Source organism: Chelonia mydas, chromosome 1 (assembly GCF_015237465.2).
Source record: "Chelonia mydas isolate rCheMyd1 chromosome 1, rCheMyd1.pri.v2, whole genome shotgun sequence".
Lineage (NCBI taxonomy): Eukaryota > Metazoa > Chordata > Testudines > Cheloniidae > Chelonia > Chelonia mydas.
In genome coordinates this window covers 300,947,857-300,975,390 of record NC_057849.1, presented here as the reverse complement: position 1 = coordinate 300,975,390, position 27,534 = coordinate 300,947,857, and the positions used below count along the sequence as shown (strand labels likewise).

Here is a 27,534-nt window from a genome sequence, read left to right as displayed (position 1 = left end):
GAATCCATTTTGAAGTACTTGGAGGAGAGAAAGATGATCAGGAACAGTCAACATGGATTCACCAATGGCAAGTCATGCCTGACCAACCTGATTGCCTTCTATGATGAGATAACTGGCTCTGTGGATATGGGGAAAGCAGTGGACGTGATATACCTTGATTTTAGCAAAGCTTTGATACGGTCTCCCACAGTATTCTTGCTGACAAGTTAAAGTATGGATTGGATGAATGGACTATAAGGTGGATAGAAAGCTGGCTAGATCGTTGGGCTCAATGGGTAGTGACAAGGGCTCAGTGTCTACTTGGCAGCCGATATCAAGCAGAGTGCCCCAGGGGTTGGTCCTGGGGCCGGTTTTGTTCAACATCTTAATTAATGATCTGGATGATGGGATGGATTGTACCCTCAGCAAGTTTGCGGATGACACTAAGCTAGCGGGGAGAGATAGATACTCTGGAGGGTAGGGATCGGGTCCAGAGTGACCTAGACAAATTGGAGGATTGGGCCAAAAGAAATCTGATGAGGTTCAACAAGGACAAGTGCAGAGTCCTGCACTTAGGACGGAAGAATCCCATGCACAGCTACAGGCTGGGGACCAACTGACTAAGCGGCAGTTCTTCAGAAAAGGACCTGGGGATTACAGTGGACGAGAAGCTGGATATGAGTCAACACTGTGCCCTTGTTGCCAAGAAGGCTAACGGCATATTGGGCTGCATTAGGAGAAGCACTGCCAGCAGAGTGAGAGAAGGGATTATTCCCCTCTATTCGGCATGGGTGAGGCCACATCTGGAGTATTGTGCCCAGTTTTAGGCCCCCCCATTACAGAAAGGATGTGGACAAATGGGAGAGAATCCAGTGGAGGGCAATGAAAATCATTAGGGTGCTGTTGTACATTACTTATGAGGAAAGGCTGAGGGAACTGGGCTTATTTAGTCTGCAGAAGAAGAGTGAGGGGGCATTTGATAGCAGCCTTCAACTATTTGAAGGGGGGTTCCAAAGAGGATGGAGCTAGGCTGTTCTCAGTGGTGGCAGATGACAGAACAAGGTGCAATGGTCTCAAGTTGCAGAGGGGGAGGTCTAGGTTGGATATTAGGAAACACTATTTCACTAGGAGGGTGGTGAAGCACTGGAATGGTTTATATAGTGAGGTGGTGGAAACTCCATCCTCAGAGGTTTTTAAGGCCGGGCTTGACAAAGCCCTGGCTGGGGTGATTTAGTTGGGGTTGGTCCTGCCTTGAGCATGGGTTGGCCTAGATGACCTCCTGAGGTCTCTTCCAACCCTACGATTCTGATTCTTGAGCTGGCAGCAGCACTTACAGTGTGTATGTTTGGGGGTGGAGGCGTGGGGAATGAAAATCAGCTTCTTTCCTATACTTCCCACCAGATCTACAGGTTGTGGAAAGCGGTTTCCCCTCTCTTCTACTCTCAGGGGATGGGTTTATTAACTCAGAACAAATTAAAAGTTCATGGAGGTCAGGTTCAGCGCCTTTGCCCTCACCTTCCCCCTGCCTGGATGTGTGTGTTAGGATGAGGTGGAGGGAAAGGGGGGATTGAAGAAGTTGAGACAGCCAACCTATTAATACAACTCTGGGCCACATCCTGGTCTTTACCACATCCCCTTTGTGCTGGCTCCTGGCACAGAGCAAACATAAAGCTGGCAGATTCAGCTGCCCAAGAAGAGTTCCATATCCACTGTACTACATAGGAGCAATAAATGTGTTGAGTAAGGGGAAAAGAGTTCCGTAGCATGCCCTCCCCTTCCCCTCACTAGCACATGTTTGGTTTAACAGCCCTAAATCTCAGGGTCCTGGCCCTCAGTATAAAGGGAATACAGGTACTCCACACCTCTTCCCCCTGTAGGTGTAGATCTTGCTGAGTAAATGAGTAAACTTGAGTGCAAGATTAGACTGTAAACAAGGGTGTGACAGGCTGTGTGCTAGAGATAGTGTTTTCAGGCTAGTTGAGATAAATGAGAACACCCTGAACTGATACGCTTGAAAGTAGATAAGGCAAGGACATAAGCAATTATCACACAATCTGCCCAGTGTCCAAACCACTTAGATTCAAGAATAGATGTTCGTAGCTAGGAAAAATATACATAAACGGTGCAGTGTGACACATGATTTGGTATTATGGCATCACCTTGTATGCAAGCCCCACGTCTGGACCCGTCCAATGTGGGCATAGAGCTGTTACATGCCTAATAAAGTAACCTGAGTTACCAGAAAACAAGATGAAATGTTCTCCTAGAACTGGATGAGGTGTTCTGGATAAGCAGAGTGGAAAAGGTCTCGAAGGAAATCCTAAAGTCCCCCTTCTACTGGTATAGCCCCTTGGAGCCAGTGCAATTTAAAGCATCCTCAGTGCCGCTGCAAGATGCGCCTAAGGACCTGCCTTTTGGCCCCAGAATGAGGGAAGATATGAAATGTGGCTTAAGCCACCATATTTCCCACCCAGGTGCTGAAGGGTTACATGACTTTGAGGAAAGTACTCGTCCCAAATAGTGTTTTTGTGAACGTGGCAGGCTATTAGCATCTTTTGGTAGTCACACAGCATTGTGAATTCTCAGACTGCATTTCAAAGGGCAAGTCAGAACATTCCCCGCTACTTGTAATAGGTTACGTTACATTACTCCAGTCTTACTTTCCCACTAGATGAGAGTGTATCTAATCATACTGTAAAGGCTACTCTACAGTACGGGGGTGGGGGTGGGGTTCCACACCCCTGAGCGAGAAAGTTGCAGCGCTGTAAATTGCCAGTGCAGACAAGCCTTAAGACAGTGGTTCTCAAACTTTTTTTACCCAGGGACTCCAAAAACATGAATAGACAAACCTGCAGACCCCCAACCAGAGGCAACACATGAGGGTGGGGCACGTGAGGCCAAATGCCCTCCTCCCGCCGATTTCTGCCTTCCATTTGGCCCTGCTCCCTGAAATGCTGATGTAACAGGACAGAGCAGTGGTGTGTCTCCTTGGCTAGTTGCTGCCTGCTCGTGGAGTCAATGGCTGTGAGGCAATCCCTTCTGATAGCAGGGGGAGATCTTTCTTCTGCAGTAATTTTGAAATTTTTGGTTGCACCCCTCCGCAAACCAAACAGGCTGGGTGGCCTCCTGGGGTGAGCTGGGGGTTGAGATAGTGCTTCCTCCCCAAATCTTCCCACCCGAGGCTGAAGCCCAAGCCTTGGCAGACCTCCTGAAACATGTTCATGACCCCACACCCCTGGTTGAGAAGCAGTGCTGTAGAAGATTAATATTAGACAATGCTGGTCAGTGTATAAAGTTTTTTCCCCCCCCTTACAGGGAGGTTTTGCCAAGTTTATAGAAGTCTGCATTTCAACACAGTTTCCTTGACTTCCAGTAGTAGCAAAACCCTGCAGGAATAAGTCTATGATCAATTCACCTCATACTTTAATTTGAACAGTAGATTCCATGCTGCCTTATTTTAACAGTTTTTAAGTCTTTATTTTACCTATGGTTTTTAATAGATCTCTTAAAAAGAAAAACCCTGACGGTGATAGTGGTTCAGAAATGCCACAACAAAAACAAAACAAACCCAAAACAATTAGCCTGATAATGCTAAACTGCTCAGAGAAAAATAAGTGTTGTGGACAATTCTGAAGTCTTAAGACTACAGTATTAATACCCCACCGAGAAGAAGTGGGTGCATCCCTGCCACTCAGTATTGTTGTAGGCTATTTGCAGACACCACTACATTGTAGACATTGACTTACACATAGTTATGACCTTGAAGCCTAGACAGTTTTTTTTAAAAAGCTTAGACTTTCAAATAGTTCTGTAGCAATTCAAAAATAACCTGTAGTTACATGACTTCATAATCACACCATACATGAGGCCCTATTTATGACAGATCCTTTCCACCTCTGTCTTCCAAGCCATCCTGTGCTTTGGATAGAAAGAGGCTTATAGTTTCCAAACCTGGTCTGTTCCAAAGAAGGGAAATGACCTGCCACCAGCTAGCCATACAACTCTCAATCTTGTTCTCCAGAAAAAGCCTATGAGGTCTTTCACAAAAACATAAGGAGAATCCCCAGCAGCTCTTTCAAGCGTGTTATATTGTTTTCAGGCCTGACACTACAGCAGGGGTTTCCAAACTGTGGTTGTACCATCAGCAGTTGGGGGTCGCTGCAATCCCTAGTGTGTGGATGATACCATTTTACTCTTCACAGCGTGACCTCTTATGTATGGTGCGCGTGAGGTCACGATGCATGGAGAACACCATTTTGCTCTACAAAATGGCATCCTCCACACAGCGTGACCTTGCACACACCACACATACAAGGTCACACTGTGAAAAAGATGCCATTTTGTAGAGCAATATGACATCATCCATGTGGCATGACCTCACAGTATGGGCATCCAAGGTCATGTGTGGAGGGATGCCATTTTGCTCTTCAAGAATGGTGTCCTCCATGGTGTCTGGGGTCCTGGGAGGAATTAATTAAAATGGGGTTACATAGCAAAAAGTTTGGGAACCCTTGTACAAGAAATGAAGGGAAGCCACTGAATGCATCCAATGAAGTGAGCTGTAGCTCACGAAAGCTTATGCTCAAATAAATTGGTTAGTCTCGAACGTGCCACAAGTCCTCCTTTTCTTTTTGCGGATCCAGACTAATACGGCTGCTACTCTGAAACCAATTAAAACTGAAACACTGGGAGAGCAGATTCAATTCCATCCAGTAGAGGGTAGTGCTACACTGGTATCATGCAGAATGTAATCAGACAGTAGAGCAGACAGATGTTAAAAACATCCAAGCAGAATAAAACAGAATGATTGAGTTTAGAGATCTCATTTAAGCCTCCCGACCTTAACAGCAACTCAGACTGCAATCCTCGCCACACCTGTTACCCACATTCTCTTGTCTCAGTGAAGAGAGAACCTTGAATTTACTAGTTAACATAAATGAAAAAGCTGATTGGGTTAAGGTTTTGTCCATTTGTGATTACATCCTATTTAAAATATGAGCATTTTTATTTCAAACTAGTATGATCAACTGAATCCATTTTCAGGTGCGTTACCTCCTCCTGACTGATGAACTGCTGCAACACATACTCATAGGTCTGCATTTCCTTTATCAGCAAAATCTGGACTTTATTTTTTTTTTTTCTTCGGTACCCATTTATACAACATGATTCCCTTTATAGACTACTCTTGAATGGTCTTAAAAGTGAAGCAAGAAGGATGGATCAGTAGTTCGGGGCAATACACTGAAATAGTTATACTGGTAAAATCCTAGTGTGGATCCAGAATCCAACAGATTGAGTTTACTCTCTGCTGCAGCAGAATGTGTCTACCCTAGAGAGTTTTGCTGCTTTAACTGTACTGGTATAGTCAGAGTTGCACACCTAACCCAGCATGATGCAGTTATATAGTATAAAAGTGCTTATACTAACATAGCTTATTTCAGTTCAAGAAGTAGACTAAACTATATTGATGCAAGACTGGTATTCTGTGTCCAAACTAGGGCTTTTACAGTATAACTATTTCAGTTAAGAAAAACCCACATTCCTAGCTGACAATGTTATACTAGTAAAATTGAAGTGTAGTCAGGCTTTAGCAGAACCCAGACTCTGGTGGGTGGGCGTGGATGGTGGAAATGACAATATGGGAGAAGTGAAAGTTCTCCTGCTCATTAAAAAACAAAACAAAACAAAAAAACCACTCACAACCTTACAGAATACTAATTCTATGCAAAGCCCCATAAAGCACTAACGAGCCGCTATCTGTTTATTACACAGAAGATAGAGGTCATAGCCAATCTTGGATTCAGGAACAGCATACCATCCGAGTTCAAGCAATATTTCAAATAAATTACTTTAATATAGCAAAAGTCAAGTTAGCAATTGTATAAGACTCCACAAACATTAACTCAATTTCAACGTAAATTAAAATCATTTTAACTACAGCTCAGACAAATGCTTATGTATTTTGTTGGAAGCAGGGGCACAACACATTTTGTTATCAAAACAAAGTGTTTTTTCCCCCCACATCTCATTGTATAAAATAGAGGAACGGAGTTCCTATTTATTGCCTTGATTCAGCAAGATTCTTAAGTATGCACCTAACTTTTAAACACAAAAAGTAATCCAATAATCCATGTTGAAGACAACTCAAGTACTTGAAGCTAGGCACTAGAGCGGAGTGAATTTTTTCATCCAAAATTCTTTCTTCCCCAGTGCAGTGGGGCAGTTACCCCACTCCTAGAGAAAAAAGGCTAGGCTGACTTGGGGAGCAGCCACAACTGGGGCCATGCCCCAATCAGGCCACAGCTGGCCCTATAAAAGGGCTGTGAGCTAGGAGCTAAGTGAGTCTCTCTCTAGTGATGGAAAGAGAAGGATCTAGCTGCCTGGGATCAGGGTACCAGAGGTAGAGAAGTACTAGGGAAAGGCAAGAGGAGCTAGGGAGCTCCAGGCCTTGTTCAAGGCCTAAAGAGAGGTGCTGGGCTGCAGGAAAAGGCAGCAGGTCCAAACCCCACTTGCTAGTGATGAGTGGTTCACAGACTGTAGTGTGCCCCAGTGAGCGGGGGCTAGATGATGACTAGCAGTAGCCACTGAGGCAAGGTGGGGATAGAGGGTTGGGGGTTCCCCTGGGAGGGGAGACCCAGATTGTGGGTTACTGCTGGGGGCAGCACCCCAAGGTAAAGGGCACCAGCGTCTGGGAGGGACACGGGGCCAGCGGCAGGTGAGACACTGGCCAGGAGGAGGCGCTCTGTATGCTGGAGAGCTAATTCCCAAGACAACCAGCAGGAGGTGCCGCACTAGTGAGTCTCGACTTCGCTACACCCAGTTAAAATGTTTTGCTTGACCTGAATTTTTGGTGAGTTTGTGCTGACTTTACCAAAAATTGTTCCAGCTGAGTTCTGGTTTTTCCATTCAAAAAGGCTTTCATTTCAAAATTTAATGAACAATTATTTGGTTTTAAAGAATAGCCAGCAGGGCCCCCCCCCCCCCCAAAAAAAAACCTATTATTTCACAGCTCTACTAGGTGCAGCTCAAGTACCTGCCAAATTGTGGCCCTAATCCTGTAAACACTTGAGCATATGCTTTAACAATGAAGCATTTGAGTAGTCTCACTGAAGACAACAGCATTACTTATACAGTAACTCCTCCCTTAACCTTGTAGTTATGTTCCTAAAAAATGCGACTAAGTGAAACAATGTTAAGCTAATCCAATTTCCCATAAGAATGAATGTAAATGGGGGAGTTAGGTTCCAGGGAAACTTTTTTTTGCCGTACAGTACTATAGTTGAGAGGTGGCCCTGCCTTATCCCACACAGGCACTGCCCACTGGTACTGGGGACAATGAGGCAGGCAAGGAGGCTGAAGGTGCCGTAGGCTAGGAGAAGCAGGTTGTGCAGTGGCAGCTTCCCCTACTCTGCAAGCACCAAGTTTGGGGGGGCTCAACCCTCAGCCTGCCCACTCCACCCCTTCCCCCAAGTCCCCACTCTTAACCTGCCTCTTCTTCCCTCCCCTCCTCCCTCTTTACTCTGCATGCTGTGTCTTCACTCCTCCCTCCCCCCCCCTCCTGAACGCTGCAAGCCAGCTGATTGCCATGGGCAGGAGGTGGGGGGAGGAGGAGGAGGAAGGCATTGATCCACAGGGTCTGCCAGCTGTGGACAAAGCAGGCAGCCAAAACAACATTATAGTGAAGCATTGCACAACTTTAAATGAAGCATGTTCTGTAATTGCGCAGGGAGGTAAGATCGAAACGTCCTGTCACTTAACGTTATTAAGTGGGGAGTTAATGTACCCCAGAAGTTAAGTATGTGCATGAGTGTTTTTAGGATCAAGCCTTACATTTTAGCCAAGTCACACTTGTACTCACCTCCAGAAGTGTAGTTCAAATCCTTCACATTTATCCTTGCATTTTAAGCATGGTGCACCAAATCCTTGTTCATGACCTAACCCCATCTGTTAGAAAGTAAAGTGAAAGCTTTTATGCAACTTAAAATTATTTTTCAAGAGATTATATTTTGCATCTCAGTTTCCATTTTTCCCTTACCTTTTATGATCGAGGTCTTAAGTGTCAAAGAACAAAAGTTTGAATAATCAAATGACAACTTATGGAGGATGACATTTTAGTGATTGAACCAAGAACAGAATCATAAAAGCTATTCATCTAGTTTTGAAAGGTAAATACAGAAAACACTGAAATTGTACATATGTTCAAATGAAGGATATAAGCTAGTCAAGAACTCCCTCAAGACATTTATATGCATTAACTTCAGTCAGAGGTCAGGACTAAAAGAATACAACATAACTAGGATAATGCAGGTTATTGCTTAGATGTTATTAGCCATTGGATAGCTGAAAGTGTGGCATATCCCATCCTCAACAGCGTAGCAATGAGTGTAGCATATTCTGTTCTCAATCATTACCATTGGCCCACCTTTCTACGACACAATAGAAACAGAATATATCTAGAGAAGGGCAATGAAAGTAAACAGTAGGGGAATGTTTTCATATGGAGAGAATAAAAGGGGCTTGTATTTAACTTGGATTGCAGAAGAACAGGAGAGAGTTTAATAAGTGGTATGATAAAGGCCAACAATTGAGTGATATTTGCTATTCACATAATACAGCAATGTAGCAGTGAAATTAAAAGGTTGAATATATTTTTTCAGCTAACAAAAAAGTTAAAGGGTGTATCAGGGTAATTCATGAAATCACCAACATAGATTACTGCTAAGGAGTTTAAGATTCCAAAAAAGGACGAGACACTTGAAGGAACAGAATTCTATTTACACTAGCTAGAACGACAATGACCATCAATTCTTATCCTCGTACAGTGCAAAAAAACCCACCTTCTCCACCCACTAGAATGCATGTGTGTACACACAATTCAGATAGTCAGCAGTATATTTGATGGGGAAAGAAAGAAAGCAGTGGTGTCAAATACCACTATACCAGATTAGACTAAATTATTGATTAGCTGTAATATGGTAATTCTTATGTCTCTAAAACAATGAAGCAAAGCAAATCTTTTTATAGTTTAGTCCAGGGTTTCTCAAACTTCATTGCACCGCAACCCCCTTCTGACAACAAAAATAACTACATGACCCCAGGAAGGGGGGACCAAAGCTTGAGCCCAGCTGCCCTGGGTGACTGGGCCAAAGCCCAAGCCCCAATGTCCTAGGTGGGGGGAGGGGCAAAGCAGAAGCCCAAGGGCTTCAGCCCCAGGCAGAGGGCCTGTAACCTGAGCCCTGCCACTCAGGGCTGAAGCCCTTGAGCTTTGGCTTCAGCCCTGGGCAGTGGGGTTCTGGCTCTGGCTTTGGTCCTGGGTGGTGGGGCTCAGGCTTTGGCCCTGGGTCCAGCCAAGTCTGTGCCAGCCCTGGCGACCCCATTAAAATGGGATCACGACTCTCGGTTTGAGCACTGCTGGTTTAGTTAATAGTTCCAATTAATTACTCAGCAGCTTATGTTGCAGTGTGCCATCTTAGATAGAGACAGTCGTTCTTACTGCAGTATTTGTGATGAGTAACGTATCTGGAATTGAGAAATCTGCACTTATGTTAGACTGATGAACAAGCCTTCCAGGAGGGAACTAAATAAACAAACTAGCTAGTGTCACAGGAAATGCCATTTCTGGCAGCTGAAAGATCAATCAAGTGTCTTGTCACCTTATGACCCTTGAACTCTTTTGATCGGTGGTCTTTGGGCTTTTCCCATGCATTCATAGTATAGGAGAGGACATATTTTGTCCTCTACCATTAGCTACTGCCCCATAACTTAACATCCCTATGCAAAGCTCTGAAGCTATTTCCCGTCCTACTTTTCCCAAAAACCTAGCATTTCAAAGGTGCATTCCTTTGATCATGGCTGCACCTTTGTCACCCTGAAGATTCAAGGTGATGGATCCTAGTTTGCACAGTCAGTTACCTCTTGCTGGATGTGCTAACCTGAACCCAGCTCAGCAAATGTTTAGAAGATGATGGATTAAGAGACAGGGCTTCTCTCAATCATATTCTACTCTATTAAATAAGAGTGTGACAAATTAACATCCAGCTGACTTGGCTAAAACAGGTCCCTGCAGGGGGCCTTCCAACTGGGGTTCAGGGATAAGACATGCTGATGGGGAAACTCACTGATCATTGTTATTTAATGGGCAAATCCTAGCCCCTGTCTGATGGGGAGGTAAGGTGACTCTACATCAGCCTAGCTTAAGTTTTAAATGGATTTCGCAAGCCAACCTGAGGGCAGGGAGATGTTTGGAAATACATGACTTTGCTGGGTGCCTTAGTATATTTCACAAAACCTCGGCTGCATTATGCATTTGTTTTATGGAAAATAAGATTGATAGGTTTTGTCAAACAAAGAACAGAATCAGAAGTTTGGTTGATAAAGGAAACTGTGTGGACTTAATATACCTAGACTTTTTGTAAGGCATTTGACTTAGTACTGCATGACATTCTGAAGAAATTAGCACTATGCATTATTAATAAAGCATATATTAAATTGATAAAGTGGCTAATGGATCTCAAAGCAAACAATTGGGAACCATCTAATCAGGGTGTTTCTAGTAGGGTAACAATCGCTGGGGTTACAATCTGCAGATGACAGATTGGTGGAATGATAAATAATTATTAGAACAGGGTAGTCATACAAAGCAATCTGGATCACTTGGGAAGATGGGCCCATTGAAACAGAAATATGAAAGTTCATACCTACACAATAGGGGACTGCATTCTGGAAAGCAGTGACTTGGAAAAGGATTTAGGGGTTAGTGAACAAGCAACTCAATAGGAACTCCCAGTGCACAGCTGTGGCAACAAGTGTTAATAAGATCTTTGGATATATAACCTGGGGAGTAGTGAGGCAATTTTATGGATAAAAATATGGAAAGAGTTAGATAGGGACAGCCTATGATCCTCATGAACTAGTTACTTTAGAGAGCTTGAGTTGTTTGATACTTAACCCCGTCTCCATTTCTGCCCCTGCCCCCCCCCAAAGAGGGAATTCCAAAGTTTCTGTAAAGAGGTTAAGCCTGTAAATTCATATAGATTCACAGGTTCCAAGGCCATAAGGGACTATTATGATCTACTCTAACCTCCTGTACAACACCGGCCATAGAATTTCCTCAAAATAGTTCCTAGAGCAGATACTTTAGAAAAAGATCCAATCCTAATTTAAAAATTGTCAGTGAGTAGCAAGTTGTTCCAATGGTTAATCACTCTCAATGTTAAAAATGTGTGCCTTATTTCCAGTCTGAATTGGTCTAGCTACAACTTCCATTCACGTTCAAAAATGCACTAGTCTCTACCCCACTATATGGTCATACTCAGTGCCTTTGTTGACAGTAGAACTACTCATTACATCTCCCAAAATAGTACTTAGCATCCATAAACAAAATTGTTGCAGAGTTTTGTCCTTCACATGTATACTCTGCACTTGCCAGCATGTGTCAGGTAATATAGTCAAAGAATATTTAGCAGATGTGTCTTTTGCTTCAGCAGTAAGGACTGACTATATACACAGAACTGTAGTCAATATTCGTTAGCTGACTAGAACAGACCACATTTGGTGCATTCAAACAGTCTCCAAATTCGAAAGTGAAGCTAATGAAATGCATTGCATTTTCTCCATTCCTCTTCTCAAAATGGCATGCTTCTGAATATGTTGGACTTGTGGTGCCATTACTCTATGCCAGACTAGTCTGTCAGTGTATCCAAAAATATAACAAAGTGGACTGAATATGTGCATAAATAGAGAATGAGAGTTTGAGAAGAGGATGGAATCAATTTCTCCATAAATGGAATTATGGAAGTAATTGGATAGATAGGTCAAATGAAATGCTGCCAGAGGAAGGCTTCTTCATGTCAACTGCTGTCAAAGAAAATGTTTAAGAAAGCTATCTAAAAATATTTGGAATTTCAAACAAGATTGCTGATTTAGGGACAGGTTGGGTATGGAAGATAGTATAAATATAATGAACATTTGTTTCATGCTCCTTTCATGACTCATGGGCAGTGTTTTAAATGGTTACAGCTAAGCAAGTGTTACCAGAAGTAGATAAGGAAGTGTTGTTTAATACTTCTCATAACAAAAGAACTAGGGGTCACCAAATGAAATTAATAGGCAGCAGGTTTAAAACAAAAGTATTTCTTCACACAACACAGTCAACTTGTGGAACTCCTTGCCAGAGGATGTTGTGAAGGCCAAGACCATAACAGGGTTAAAAAAAGAACTAGATAAATTCATGGAGGATAGGTCCATCAATGGCTATTAGCCAGGATGGGCAGAAATGGTGTCCCTAGCCTCTGTTTGCCAGAAGCTGGGCATGAGTGACCGGGGATAGATCACTTGATTACCTGTTCTGTTAATTCCCTCTGGGGCACCTGGCACTGGCCACTGTCGGAAGACAGGATACTGGGCTAGATGGACCTTTGGCCTGACCCAGGAGGGCCATTCTTATGTTCTTAAGAGACTACTTTACTCCATTCCAAGCTGAACCAACTGTTACAGCTGACAATCTATACATTTCAGAACTTTTAGCAACCCCAGTGGCTGTACAAAGCACTTAATAGTTTGTTCATGTGTGTGATATTATAGCAGCCCTGAATTTCTACTATTAACCTGGATTATCAGGAATTTATAACCAGACCACAAATATTAGTCCGAGGCTGAAATTTGGCATAAAAGACATCTTCAGAGTTTCCTACCGCCTTTTTATCAGATATGATTTTAAATCAGGCAGAAAGCATTTTTAAAGAGATTTTAGCACTTGCAAAAGGGCCACTACACTGAAAATAGAGGTGTGGTTTTTTTTGTTTTTGTTTGTTTGTTTTAAAAACAAAGTTAAGAGTATGGACAGTGGACACTTCCTCACATTGTTTCCCCAGTTCCTCAGCGTTGAGGTAGTAGTCCCTCCATAACAAGCAAAAGTGCAGTTTAGTCTCTGACCATTCAATCTGTAGCTTATAAGCCAAAGTCACTAATGAAAGGATGAAGTTAGAGTACAAAACATCCTGACCTTTCCAGATTCAGATTCATTCTAACATGCCTGCCTTGGTGATAACTTATTTCAGGTCTTAGCATGTTACCATCAAGTATCACTTTCAGTTGCCATTGCTGTTTGTGATTATTCCTACCTAGCACAATATGGATGACTAATGCTGCATAGTGCTAGAAACAAAGAAGTCATTTGTAACTACTATGAGGTTTTTTTTTTTTTTTTTTTTTTTTAAAACACATTTATGAAATACAAGCCCAAGAGTTATCACTTCTAACGTTAGGTACAAAAAGAGATGGAAGCCACATTATAAGAAAACAGATCATCCAGTGGTAACTCATCTGAGGAGATGTAGTCAAGATACCTAAAATCTGACTGAATTTCTATTACAAATAAAAATTCTAGAGTCCACCAGAATTCTAGCACAAGCTATTTGGAAGTCTCTTTAAAGAGGAGCATAGTCAGAGTCTCACCCTCTTCCCAACATAATACCCACATCTAAGGGTTAGCACTCGGAATTCTCACCTTTTCTTGGTTTTCCTTTATGCTTAACTGAAGAGAGCTAGGTGAATGAGGTAAAGGGCAGAAAAGACAACTTAAAATGTCATTTCTAGAGAATTTCTACTGCAAGGCCTCCTTTCTCACTCCTGAGTGCCTCTCTTCCTTTAAGAGCCACCTTCTATACTGGAACCAGTGAGGCCTATTTGATTTGGCTGCCTCATGAATCACAGAAACTAAACTAAACTAGCTCCATGAAAATGTCAACCTCCAGAATCTCCAGAAACAAAGGATACCTAAATACTTCCATTGTTTTCAGATCTTTCCAGAATTTAAGAAGTTGTACAAAACATTCTCCAAAGTTCTCAACCCAATGAAAACAGAGGTTTTTCCTCAACTCTTAAAGCATCTACACAAGGAGAAGTGTCACATTAAGGTACGCAATACTTCATGTTGGAAGAATCTTCAATATGCTGTATTCTTGGATACATTATTTTGCTCTTGAGAGAGAGAGAAGAATCATCCACATTATTCAAGTCTTCAATGCAAACACGAGGGAACATACTTTACCTTCATTCTTTTATACAGGTGTCCTTGGGAGCTTGGCAGAAAACTACAAGTTCTTCTGCTTCAAGCATCAACTATTCATCTATATGGATGTGGAAGAGTCAACAAAAAGGGGGAGGGGGGGGGGACGACTTTCCACAATACCCCACCACACTTTGGAAAAAGTCACACAAAACAAAACAGATTACTGACAGACCCTAATTTAGTTTAGGGAATGTCTAAAGTGTAAAAACATGGACAAAGGATAAAATCCACACAAGAGATTCAGCTGCTGGAAATACCATATTGATGCTATTTTGATTGGGTGATTATGTTTACCTTCATTGTTGAATTGGCTTTTACAATAGATAAACTTGATGAAATGGAATTTGAAATGAAATCCAGCAACAGATAAGAGTTGTTAGATTTCACATTCCATTTCTTATGATTGCAAGTTAACTACAATTTATAGAAATTGAAAGAGTTACTGTCTTGATGTAGAGCTTTTCTATGTAGGTGTAGGCTTCTGAGACAATGACTATGAAATTTAGTGGCAGCTATGTGTGTAACAAGGAGCATCATGTTACACCCTCCCCCAGTAGAATCATAAAACTGTGGCATGTAATCTATCTAAATAGGATAATGGTTTTATGAAGGTATGAAAAAAATAAAACACATACCAAAAAATTTGCCTAGGATTTAGATTGGGTCCAGTTCTGCCCAATATCTTCAGCTGAGGCCTTATCAGTGTAAAGTTGATGGAGTATTTTGTCCAGTTCTCGGCACCACATTTCAGAAAAGATGTGGAAAAACTGGAGAAAGTCCAGAGGGGAGCAACAAAATTGATCAAAGATCTAGAAACCTTAACCTACGAGGAAAGATTGGAAAAATGTGGGTTTTGTTTAGTCTGGAGAAAAGAAGACTGGGGGGGGTGGGGGAGAACATAACAGTTTTCAAGTACATAAAAGGTACTTTGCAAGGAAGAGGGAGAAAAATCGTTCTCCTTAACCTCTGAGGATAGGACAATAAGCAACGGATTTAAATTGCAGCAAGGGAGGTTTAGGTCAGATATAAGGGAAAACTTCCTGTCAGGCTGGTTAAGTGTTAGAACATACTGCCTAGAGAAGTTGTGGAATCTCAGTCATTGGAAGTTTTTAAGAACAGGTTAGACAAACACCTGTCAGGAATGGTCTAACTATTGCTGCCCTGAGTGCACTGGACTGGACTAAACCTACTGAGGTCCCTTCCAGTCCTACACTTCTATGATTTAGGAGCATCGTGGGGGGAAAAAAAATCCATTTAACAATATTAAGAGATGCCAGAAAAATGTTTGTATCTAAGGAGGAGAACATTAGCGAGGATGCTCATAGCAGCACAGACAACAGTATAAACCATGGAGATGGCTGCAGCCGTAAAATATTAGTACACAAGTAGTCAAATAATTCACTTGTTACAATTTTTAGCTAGAGAATGTTGTATGTAAGAGCCAGAATGTAAACATTAAGGCACTGGTACACGGCCTAGCGATAAAGTCTAAGGCTATTAAGGAGACTTACATAATCTTAAAATTGTCAAAGAATGCTAGTAGTGTTTATTCAAATTGTACAAGTATTTGCTGGCTATATACACATCCAGCTGTCAGATGTGGGAATTATAACCATGGTCATAACACAATACAAAACCATCATCCACCTTTCAATTCAATTCTAGTGATTTTTAGTCTGAGTACTTGTCTTTGAGAGGGTGGGGAGGGGGCATAGGAAAAAAACTAACTAGCCACAAACACAAAGCAGCACTGTCAGTTTATTTTAGTCTATTCCCACTTTAGTGAGTTCAGTAGCTTGCATCCTGCACAACAATCATTTTATACAATCAATTGAAATTGGACAATTGTGTCAGGAGAGACTTTTTAAATACAATCCTAAAGGAGGGGTGCTTGATGTAACAGAACTTTTAGTAAAGTAAGAAAAAAAATCAATATTTCCTTCAAGTTCCTCTCATGCTTTGTTCAATTTCAGTAACTGTATAAAAAAAATTATGACTCTGAGCTCCTCTCTTTATTACAGTCATAAACATAAAAGGAAGGCTAACCACTTTTAAATCCCTCCTGGCCAGAGGAAAAACCCTTTCACCTGTAAATGGTTAAGAAGCTAAAGGTAACCTCGCTGGCACCTGACCAAAATGACCAATAAGGAGACAAGATACTTTCAAAACTGTGAGTGGGGGCAGGAAGAAGGTCACCGCGTGGAGGGACACCGGAGCACAAGTGTTGGCTATCCATGCTACCTTAGTGGACCCCAATTTAATCGACCCAGAGATCCAAGTAACAACTCAACCCTTCAAGTCCAACTCTTTCAATTTGCCTACAGCCAAGTTGCCTGTCCAGTACAAGGGCTGGTCAGGAACGTGAACTTTTGCAGTCTATGATGATCATCCCATCCCCATGCTGTTGGGGGAACACTTGGCCAATCATGTGAAGCTAGCCAAGACGGTGGGAATGGTCACCCGCAGCCAGGCTAAGCAAGCCGTCACGCCTAGCTCTGTTCCAGAAACTTCTACCAGGACCCGGTCAGAGGTGATGGAACCGGACTCCATGCCAGCGTCTGTAACAGCAGTAGTGGATCCAGTCCCAGAGACCCAAACAGAGCCAGAACCAGAACTGGCGGAACAACCAGCACCAGACCCACTGCCAGCACTGAATCCAGTACTTGCAACCCCAACACCAGAGGGCCCCACCAAACCTGAAATGGCAGCAGCTGATAACCCTACACAAGAGGCTCAGCCGGAGCCTGAACCCCAACATAGTGCACCAGTGGAGAGCAGTCAACGGAAACAGCCCCATCCCCTACATCGCTTCCAGAGGGACCAAGCCTAGGTCCACAATCCAATGAGGAACTGATGTCTCCAGCATCAAGGGAAGAGTTCCAGACTGAACAGGAAGCAGATGAAAGCCTCCAGAGAGCTTGGACGGCGGCACAGAACAACCCACCGCCTCTCAGCTCTTCTAATCAATCCAGGTTTGTTGTAGAAAGAGGACTTTTATACAAGGAAACTCTTTCTGGTGGACACCAGGAAGACTGGAATCCTCAGAGACAGTTGGTAGTTCCAACTAAGTACCGGGTAAAGCTCTTGAGCTTAGCCCACGATCATCCTAGTGGCCATGCTGGGGTGAACAGGACCAAAGACCATTTGGGAAGGTCATTCCACTGGGAGGGAATGGGCAAGGATGTTTCTACCTATGTCCGGTCTTGTGAGGTATGCCAAAGAGTGGGAAAACCCCAAGACCAGGTCAAAGCCCCTCTCCAGCCACTCCCCATCACTGAAGTTCCATTTCAGTGAGTAGCTGTGGATATTCTGGGTCCATACGGACTTTCATGGATTTTGCCACCCAGATGGCCAGTTCTAAGTAACACCAGGGCTAAAAGTGTGTGCCAGGCACCAGCAGACATTTTTGCCAGGGTAGGTTGGCCCTCCAACATCCTCACAGATGCAGGAAACTAATTTCCTGGCAGGAACTATGGAAAGCCTTTGGGAAGCTCATGGGGTGAATCACTTGGTTGTCACCCCTTACCATCATCAAACAAATGGCCGGGTGGAGAAATTTAATGGGACTTTGGGGGCCATGATACATAAGTTTGTAAATGAGCACTCCAATGATTGGGACCTAGTGTTGCAGCAGTTGCTGTTTGCCACAAACCCCAGTTTAGGGTTTTCACCATTTGAACTTGTATATGGTTAAGAGGCAATTACAGTTGGCGAAGCAGCAATGGGAGGGGTTTACACCTTCCCCAGGAACTAACATTCTGGACTTTGTAACCAACCTACAAAACACCCTCCAAACCTCTCTAGCCCTTACTAAAGAAAACCTACAGGATGCTCAAAAAGAGCAAAAAGCCTGGTATGATAAACATGCCAAAGAGCGCTCCTTCAAAGTAGGGGACCAGGTCATGGTCTTAAAGGTGCTCCAGGCGCATAAATTGGAAGTGTCGTGGGAAGGGCCATTCACAGTCCAGGAGCGCCTGGGAGCTGTTAATTATCTCAAAGCATTCCCCACCTCCAACTGAAAGCCCAAGGTGTACCATATTAATTCTCTAAAGCCCTTTTATCCCAGAGAATTAAAGGTCTGTCAGTTTACAGCCCAGGGAGGAGATGACGCTGAGTGGCCTGAAGGGACTTCCCTACTACGAAGGGAAAAGCGATGGTGGCGTGGAAGAGGTGAACATCTCCATGACCCTTGGGCATATGCAGCGACAGCAGATCAAGGAGCTGTGCACTAGCTACGCGCCGACGTTCTCAACCACCCCAGGACTGACTGAACAAGCATACCACTCCATTGACATAGGTAATGCTCACCCAATTAAAGTCCAACCTTACTGGGTATCTCCTCAAGCTAAAACTGTTATAGAACGGGAGATTCAAGATATGCTAGAGATGGGGGTAATCCGCCCCTCTGGCAGTGCATGGACATCTCCAGTGGTTCTAGTTCCCAAACCAGATGGGGAGATATGTTTTTGTGTGGACTACCGTAAGCTAAATGCTGTAACTCACCCAGACAACTATCCAATGCCACGCACAGATAAACTGTTAGAGAAACTAGGACAGGCCCAGTTAATCTCTACCTTGGACTTAACCCAAGGGGTACTGGCAGGTACCGCTAGATGAATCCGCCAAGGAAAGGTCAGCCTTCACCTTCAGTCGGGCTGTATGAATTTAATGTACTCCCTTTTGGGCTGCGGAATGCACCCACCACCTTCCAAAGACTTGTAGATGGTCTCCTAGTGGGATCAGGAGAACATGCAGTCGCCTACCTTGACGATGTGGCCATATTTTTGGATTCCTGGGCAGAACACCTGGAACATCTACAAAGTCTTTGAGCGCATAAGGGAGGCAGGACTAACTGTTAAGGCTAAGAAGTGTCAAATAGGCCTAAACAGAGTGACTTTCCGTGGACACCAGGTGGGTCAAGGAACTATCAACCCCCTACAGGCCAAGAGCAGAGACCTGCATTTTCGAATGTTCAGATTCAGCCTGTGATTTACAGATTGAAAATTCAGATTGCAATTGTTACCAAAAACAAACAAAACAAAACACACATAATGGGAGTAGTTCAGAAACTAGGATACAGATTAAAAAACCCCCTACCATGTTTGTTCTGTTTTTAAATTATTATTAGGCAAACCTCATGAATTCTGGGGTGCTGATCAGTCTTTGAGCTCATGTGTTGGGAATATCATAGAATCTCACACACAAAGATTGAGTTAGTGATAGCCAAATGGGTTAAGGACAGCCAAAGAATTTTACAGTGCAACAGAGGGAGGTGAAATGAGTACTACAGAGCAGGCAGATTCATTATTAGGTTAAGGTGAAATAGCCAGCGCCTGATCCTGAATTGCTTGTGCCCCTAGATTCCTCACGGCCTCCACTGCAGCTCTCCTCAAAGAGGATTTTAAAATAACTGAACTACAGAACTGTTTTAAAAAAGAAGGGCGTGGCTCGAGAGCACAGCTTCCTGCTACTTTGTATCCTCCATCTCAGAGCTCTTGTTCTGGAGGGGAAGTAGAGTCTCTGGGTTTGTGTATATTAGGCTGTCTATACTGCACAGTTAACCCAAGTAATCACACCTGAATCTGAGCCTAGCTTGGATGTAATCTTTCCCCACTTCACAGATCTACCCACATGACTGCTTCCCCACCATTTGTGCACTTGCCTGTGTGTGTCTGGGGCACATCCCATGGCTCTTGTTCTGAGATGCACTAGGAACTTTCAATTGTGAGAACACTTGTCTATCCTGGGGGCGGGGGAGATGGGAAGGGAGAAACTGTGGGAAGTGCATAGGGCTCAGTGATTTTTTTTTTTTTTTTTGGGGGGGGGGGGAGGAAAGCCGGTATATCCTCTGCAAAGCGAGCAGGTACCAGCCCAACTTAAAGTGGAGCCCGGGCTCTCACCCATGGCCCCCACTCAGCCAGCTAGCTTAGGCTTAAAGCTCCTCCAAACCTGGATAGATGGTACAGGGGATAAGGCTTAAGCAGGGCTCTTACCCAGATTTTGTCCAGCATAGACATTCGTAAAAAAAAGCTGTGCCAGTGTACCTATTTTTAAAATGGATCCAGTTACATCAAAGCATATCCCTAAAATAGTGTATTTGAACCAGTTTAAAAAAAAATAATAAAACCCACACTTGAACCAATTTGGCAATTCAGTAAGCATTTGCTTTGATATTATTTTCAGCCTAAATTAAAGGCAGTGAAAGATTTCATAAAAAATGGCCATACTGAGTCAGACCAATGGTCTATCTAGCCCAGTATCTTGTCTGACGACAGTGGCCAATGCCAGGTGCTTCACAGGGAACGGACATAACAGGTAATCATCAAGTGATCCATCCCGTTACCCATTCCCAGCTTCCGGGAGCAAACAGAGGCTAGGGACACTTCAGAGCATAGTTTTGCGTCCCTGTCCATCCTGGTTAATTGTCCGTCTTGGCTGTCAATGGCTATGTGTGTGGGAGTAGGGAGGAAGAATTATAGGCTCTAATTTTGTTCATTAGAGCTTCAGGAGTCCTAGAAGTATCATGTTAGAAGCTCCATCACTTGATGTATTTAGTAGCAATGTAAACAAGATACTCAATGTATTATAGAAAAAACAATACTGAATGGTCAAGGGATGTCTCTTTTCCATTTCTAGATTCTATCAACACCATCTTTTGGAGTTTTCATGTCACACACTGCTCAGTGTATGCTCAGTCCATTGTCCCTTGTTCCTTTTTAGAACCTAAGTCTTTCAGGACAATGAACTACTGTTGTGCACCAACCACATTGTAGATTTAGGGCATCAGATACAACCACAATGACATCCATTTCTTACTTCTGACTAAACATCAGGCCAAGTTTCTCTTCTCCCGCCTGCTCCTGCCAAAAATGAATAGGTTCTTCAATCTGGACATAGTGATTACTCAGTTACCTTTCAGAGTGGTAGCTGTGTTAGTCTGTATCCGCAAAAACAACGAGGAGTCCTTGTGGCACCTTAAAGACTAACAAATTTATTTGGGCATAAGCTTTCATGGGCTAGAACCCATCAGATGCATGGAGTGTCAACTGTGGGGTGGCAAACCTGACTGGCAATTTGAGGTTAGTTTTGATTGTTTTACAGAGACAGTTGGAGAAAAGTGCGAACAAAATAAAGTGAAAAGGGGCTTGGAGAGAAATGGGAGAAAAGACAATGGGGCTCAACAAAGAGTAGAAAAGGCATGAGGAAGAAAGGAGACAGCAGGGATTCATTTGCTGTGTAATGTGGAAATTCAGGGCTGTGGCCTTTTGTAAATTCATGACAGTATAAAACAATTTTAATCAAAACATTTCACTCCCCCCTACCCCCATTAGGGAAAGAAAAGCAGTTGTACAACTAGGGCTGGTGATTTACTACTAAACACAGGATCACACAGTGAAGCTTTCAGTTCATCAGCAACAGGATCTGTCAGGGGGCCACTTTCTTTCATTTTGAGAAATGTAAATGTATTATTCTTTTGTTTAAAAAAAATTGAGGAGAGGTGATAAAAAGAACGATGGAGAGTTTATTAATGTATACATTTGGGAGGGCCAGGAGGAGTCCTCCATATCCCTGACTTCATCAGGTTAATTTATGAAAATGCAGCTATGCTGCTCTTTTTATTGTGTCCACTTCGAAGTTTGTAGGTCTCTCACCAAAGACTTTTCTGCTGATATCAAAGACTAGTTTTGGAGTCAGAGAGAAGTGAAAGTTGAGTAAAAACAAGACAGAAAAAACAGAAAAGCCCTTCGTGTAATATTATCATCTTTCACTATTTCCATTTCCTATTGTATGATTTAAAGCAGGTGTTCACCTATGACAATTTTGCTCAAGCCAAGACCAAACTATTAAGCAAAAGTAGAATCTGATACCACCTGTTTTCACAGCTGATATGCTAAACTATGAAAACACAGGTGTGAAATTTTAGATTTACTCTTTCCCCCAGCTCTTGATCTTATACAAAGAGGAAGTAATATTTCAGAAAGAGTGGGGAACCTGAGGTTCCCCAACATCTAAATATTGTACAGGGGCTTAGAGTACATTTCATAACTGCATTCAAAAAGTTTGGGCTTTTTTTACTAATTAAGGTTCCAGACATACAAGAGACTGTGCAGGCATCTCTCTGCCCTTCTGTACAGCCCCATGAAAATCAATGGATCTGTGTGTGGCTGCACCCACCCACAGTCAACTGCAGGATCAGGGCCTACGTAACGTTCTATGCAGATTCTATAAAGTCAATCAGGCTTTTCATACAGATTACATTCCCCACACACTAACTCAGTGAAAGGTTGAGAAGAGTTAGTCAAGTTGGTTATACTTGAATAGGAGTCACAAATGAGTTGTTAACCCACAGTCCCATGACACCCTTGTCATTTTGGTAAGTTTCTGGCTCATAAACCAACATTTCTTAAGTCTCTTATAAATGTCATTTCCACTTTTTTCTGAACAAAGGAACATTTTGGATGTCTGCACGTTGGGATAAAAGAGCAATAAAATCATTTATAAATCTCTGTACCTAGCCAAATACAGTACCGGAAAAATGTAAAAATTCACGTTTGAACACAACCTTTGTTCCTCAAGACAAGTTTTGACATAACTATTTAAGATGCTTCCAGGTTTATGTTTATCACACATGCAAGGTTTCTTCTGCATTTGTGATATTTATTACTAGATATGGGATTCTCAAACTTCGTTGTACCGCAACTCCCTTTTGATGACAACAAATTACTACATAACTCCAGAAGGAGGGGCCAAAGTCTGAGCTGCACCACCGTGAGCTGGGGGGGTCAAAGCCGAAGTGCAAAGGCTTCAGCCCAAGGCAGGTGGCCTGTAACCCAAGCCCCATCACCCGGGGTTCGAGCCCTCAGGCTTCAGCTTTAACCCCAAGCAGTGGAGTTCGGGCTTTAGCTGTGGGCCTCAGAAAGTCTAAGCCAGCCCTGGCGAACCCATTAAAATGGGGTCCCAACCCACAGTTTGAGAACCACTACACTAGATAAATGAAACAGCAAGGTTCCTTTTTAAATATGACATTAGTTTTAAGTTGAGACCACACTAGGAAAAAAAAAATCAATGATGATTCCTCAAATCTATTTAAGACATGTTACAGAATTCCACATATGATATTCCATCTGCCTTTCCAAAATTCATTATTGAAGAAATCTGCATTAAAGTAGAACTTTGACTCTCCATTAGCTTCTCTTACTTATCTCCAAATCAAATAATTGTGATGTCCCAAAGAAAAGTTTGCTATCAGGTAGCAAAGAGCCTGTTTTCCACATCAATAAAACAAGGTCATCAATGAAATCCATAACTGACTCGAAATGGAATATTCTCCCCAAAATGAGTCAGTTGGTCTTTAAAGTATCCTTAAACTGTACTTACTGAATTAGCTAAAGATTTAATTGAAGATGCCCTTTATAAAGGGTATATACATGAACACAGGTTAGCATGACAGGTATTTTTATTTTTTCAGGATTCAGTTCTTATATGGCACTAACTTTTCTGGTTTTCCTATCAGATAAAAAAAAATGTATGGGCTGCATGATCATAGGCCTTCAGTCAGGAGAGCAATTTTCTGTATTTAAACAATTGCCACTGCAAATGGAGAGAAACGTTCTTTGGCTGGGAGGCTAGGGAAGGACAGTGGATGATGGCAGTGAGTTGGTTAGTAAGCCAGTCATTCAGTGCCTCTTATTTTGTACGAGTTTATTCTGGTCATATTAAACAACCCTTCCTCTAACCTTCTACTTTAAAAAACAGAAACAAGTTACCCAACTTCCTCCCAGCCACCACGTTCACACACACCCTCCACCACTACCCACATTTACGAGTCTTTGAACGCGAACAAGAAAGCTAGTAAACCTGGCCGAGAACCAGGGAGGGGCCATGCATCCTGCTCTGTGGGTTTGGAGATCTTCACCTTGTATTCTAATCGGATCCAACTCGGAGCCCCAATTAACTGGCCCAACTCTCGCTCCCTTGAGAAGTTAGCAGCAGCTTGAGGGGGAAAGTCAACATAATTCAAGCAGATCCTGCACAACATAAGATTGGGGGGGGGGGGGTGTTTGTGTGTGTGTGTGGGGGGGGGGAGTTCCCACTCCGCCCCTCCCGCATTAGCTATGACTGAACCAGGAGGTGCATACTCCGTGTAGTGAGTTTATCTATCCCCTCCCGATCACACACTATAGACAGGACAGCGGCTGCAATGGATCTGGAGGAAGGAGGGAGAGGAGAGCAGCCAGGGCTGCTGCTATATAGGAAAAGCACAATGACCAGGAGCAGCAGCGGGGAGCTGGGGCGTTGCTCGCCCCAAGGAGCGCCCGGAGCAGGTAACCCAGCGGCCCGCCCTTACCTTTTTCACTTTGCTCTCCAAGTCCATTGTCTCTCTCCGCTAGGAGCAAGGCTGGGCGAGCGAAGGGTCAGAGCAGGGAGACGCTCACCAGCGGCACGCGGATGTGGTGAGGGCTGCGCTAACCTCACGCCTGCTTGCACCCAGCCAGCCGCTGCAGCCAGCGTAGCTCTTGCACTCAAACTTCCGCTGCCCTGAGGCAGTGGCTGCCGTAGAGGGAGTGGAAAGGGAACAAAGGCAGCTCCCCAGCCAATCCCGCTGTGGCGGCTCCCTGGTCTGCGAGCCAATCAGAGTCTCACACCGGGCTCCGGCGAGCTTGCCGGATGAGCAGCCGCAGCCCGGGGCTCGCAAAAGGCCCGACTCGGGGGAGGGGAGTGCCGGGCTGCCGCCTCCCCGGTTCGGCGCTGTGCAGCCGCAGCACCGGCAGACCGCGGCAGCCCTCTGCGTGCTCGGAGCCAGGTGTCGGTCTGGGAGGAGCTGCGAAGTTGGAGGGGGGCAGAGGGGTCTGTGAGTTTGGCTTTTGAATCATTCACAGACTGAGTCAGCTGATAAGGTCATGGAGAAGGTATTTGCTGGCACAACTCTCCAGCTTTGGGCAAATCCGCCTAGAAGTTTGGTTCCTCCCAAAGAAGGGGAAATGGCCTGAAATCTAGTGATGTATTGGCAGGCGACAGGATCACGGCCTGCCTCTCTAAAACTGTCCTCATATGTTGGATAACTTCCCAGCCAGAAACTAGTCTCTGTTTTTTTTTCTGGGGTTTGCCTTGTCCTTTGATAAATGTATTTCCTCTGCCTTCAGCTCTATTGCCTCTGGGCAGCTTGCCCCACTCTAAGGAATTTCACCGGTAAATCACTGCGGTCACAAAGCAGCTCAACTGAATGTCAAGATGACACAAGCTCTGTGCAGAGAAAACGTCAGAGGGTTAGATTTTGGCTCTGTCTATGCTACAGTTTGTGCCATCTGGCTAATTGTAGGCTGCTTGGCTGGGGCATCGCTTTTTTGCTCTTTTATGATTTGTTTATTGTATTTGTTCTAATTTGTATTCTAATAGTGCCTAGAGGCGATTAGAAAATTGGGGAGTTAGGCACTGAGGGATTTAGTCAGATTTTTCAAGGTATGTAGGTATATAAAACTCCATTGGCATTCGGCACCCAGACACCCAGGCACTTTTGTAAATCCCATTGTTAATGGAATTTTTAGAAGTACTTAGGGATGGAATCCACAGAGGGATTTAGGCATTGCAACACTCTCCTAATTTGTAGGCACCTACAAAATCACAAGAACGGCCCTCAAGTGAGCTGTAGCTCACGAAAGCTTATGCTCAAATAAATTTGTTAGTCTCTAAGGTGCCACAAGTCCTCCTTTTCTTTTTAAGAACAGTTCTGTGATCCACAAAGCAGAGTTAGACACCTAGACTCTCTATAGAATGGGGAGAGAGAGGTGCCTTAAAATGTGATCTACAAAAGAGAGCATGCCTAAACTGACTAATGGGAGATGCTGATGTGTTAAGCCCTGCCCCTTTTTCAGAAATAGGCGCCTAAATCCTGGCTGCAGGGAGATGCCTAGCTCTGCTAATGATCCACATCCAGGACCTGTCTCCGTGCTTAGGTGCCTACATAGTTTCTTGGGGGAAACAGTTATGGGTCTGTCTTGAACCACACAAAGATGGAGGTGGTACCCCCCTTATAACTTTTATCCCAGTGGCTAGAGCATTCATCTGGGAGGTGGAAACCCAGGGTTCAATTCCCGCAACCCTGGCAGAGGAGAAAGGATACCCCTGTTCAAATCCTACCTCTCAGGAGGCTGCTCTAACCACTGAGCTGTGGGATAGGCTGGTAGGGGCTCCCTCCATCTCTCCTGGTGAAGAGAGAAATAAAGAGTGATTGGCACAGGGGGGACTCAACACATGGTCTCCTAATACCTGGGGCCACTGAGTTATTCCCACTCTTTCTCTCTGTGGTCCATTGACCATTTAAGGATTTATCTACAATGGAACAGCTTCAACTGGATCTACTGGGAGAGCCCTACATCAGATTATCCCAGAGCTCAGTTGTTAGAGCACCTTCCTGAGAGTGGAAAGAAGCACTCTGTATGCATTCACTGAGGTGATATATTGTTGAGTGGGAGTGTTTTTCATGAAAGATTAGATCCTGGTTCCTGTGAAGCCAGCCAACTCTGCAACAGACTGAAGTTTGGGGGAAATCCTACTTTATTAGACAGGAAAGGTAACTGCTAATAAGTGTAGGCCCTAATTCACATTTTGACTTTTTTTTGTATTGTAACCATTTGTTTCCATCACTGCCGCTTGTTTCTACTGGAGTCTCTATTCTTTCTTAAATAAACCTTCTTTTGTTTCATTACAAGTGTTGTGTGTGATACAGGAATGGTGATTTAAGGTAAAACTGGGATACACTGCTCCTTTGGTGGAAGACGATCTGGGATTTCTGTGAGTAGCTATTGTCAGGAGCTGGATATCACAGGGGAATACTTCAGTGGATTCAGCAGGGAGGAGGGGGCGGAGAGGAACGAGCAGCGGGTGGGGCCTCAGGGTGAAGAGACCGAGTGGGTGGAGTGGGGCCCCTTCTCGCCTTCTGAGTGTGAGCCCTGCGCCATGGGGTGCCATTGGCACCCTTGTAAACCTGGTCCTATGTACGCTGAGAATCATCACAGTCTCCCACATCCCAGGTGACTAGTCTAACCACTGGGCTAAAAGTTATAGGGTGGGTTCTATCTCCTTTGGGTGGTTTTTAAATGGGGCCTGATGCCAGTAGGTGCCCTCTGAACATGCCTGCCAGATGAAGCCCCATGGGAAAATTAAGTGGTCAAATGCCTATGTTCCCTGGTTCATGAATCTCTTTGGGCTTAGGCAGAAGATAAGAGTCTGGATGCCTCGAGTGAGGTAGCAATGTGCATGCCCAGGGGCAGAAACTTAAGTGCCAAGAGAATTTTTACTTTGAAAAACTTAGGCACTAAGTGAGTTTTGGTGCCTACAAGGTTTGGTGGGAGTTTTGTGGGTCGTAGTGGGGGACCTAGGTGCCTACATAGCTTTGTGGATTCCACCCTAGCTGCCTAAATCCCAGATTTAGGCACCTAGAAAATCAGCCAGATTCACAAAGACTGAGTCTGGCACCTTGGCAG

The 27,534-nt window shown here is 43.8% G+C and overlaps 1 protein-coding gene across 1 annotated transcript in view; it reads right to left on the bottom strand.

Annotated features, from left to right (window-relative positions):
• The window catches only part of TES (testin LIM domain protein), a 43,598-nt gene extending 16,847 nt beyond the window's left edge, over positions 1 to 26,751 (bottom strand). The window contains exons 1-2 of the mRNA XM_007070530.4: positions 24,399 to 26,751; positions 7,838 to 7,923 (exon numbers count right to left, since the gene is read on the bottom strand). Coding sequence (XP_007070592.1) covers positions 7,838 to 7,923; positions 24,399 to 24,425 — 113 coding nt within the window. The 5' untranslated portion in view covers positions 24,426 to 26,751. The remainder of the gene's footprint in view (positions 1 to 7,837; positions 7,924 to 24,398) is intronic.
• Between the last annotated feature and the right edge of the window lie 783 nt (positions 26,752 to 27,534).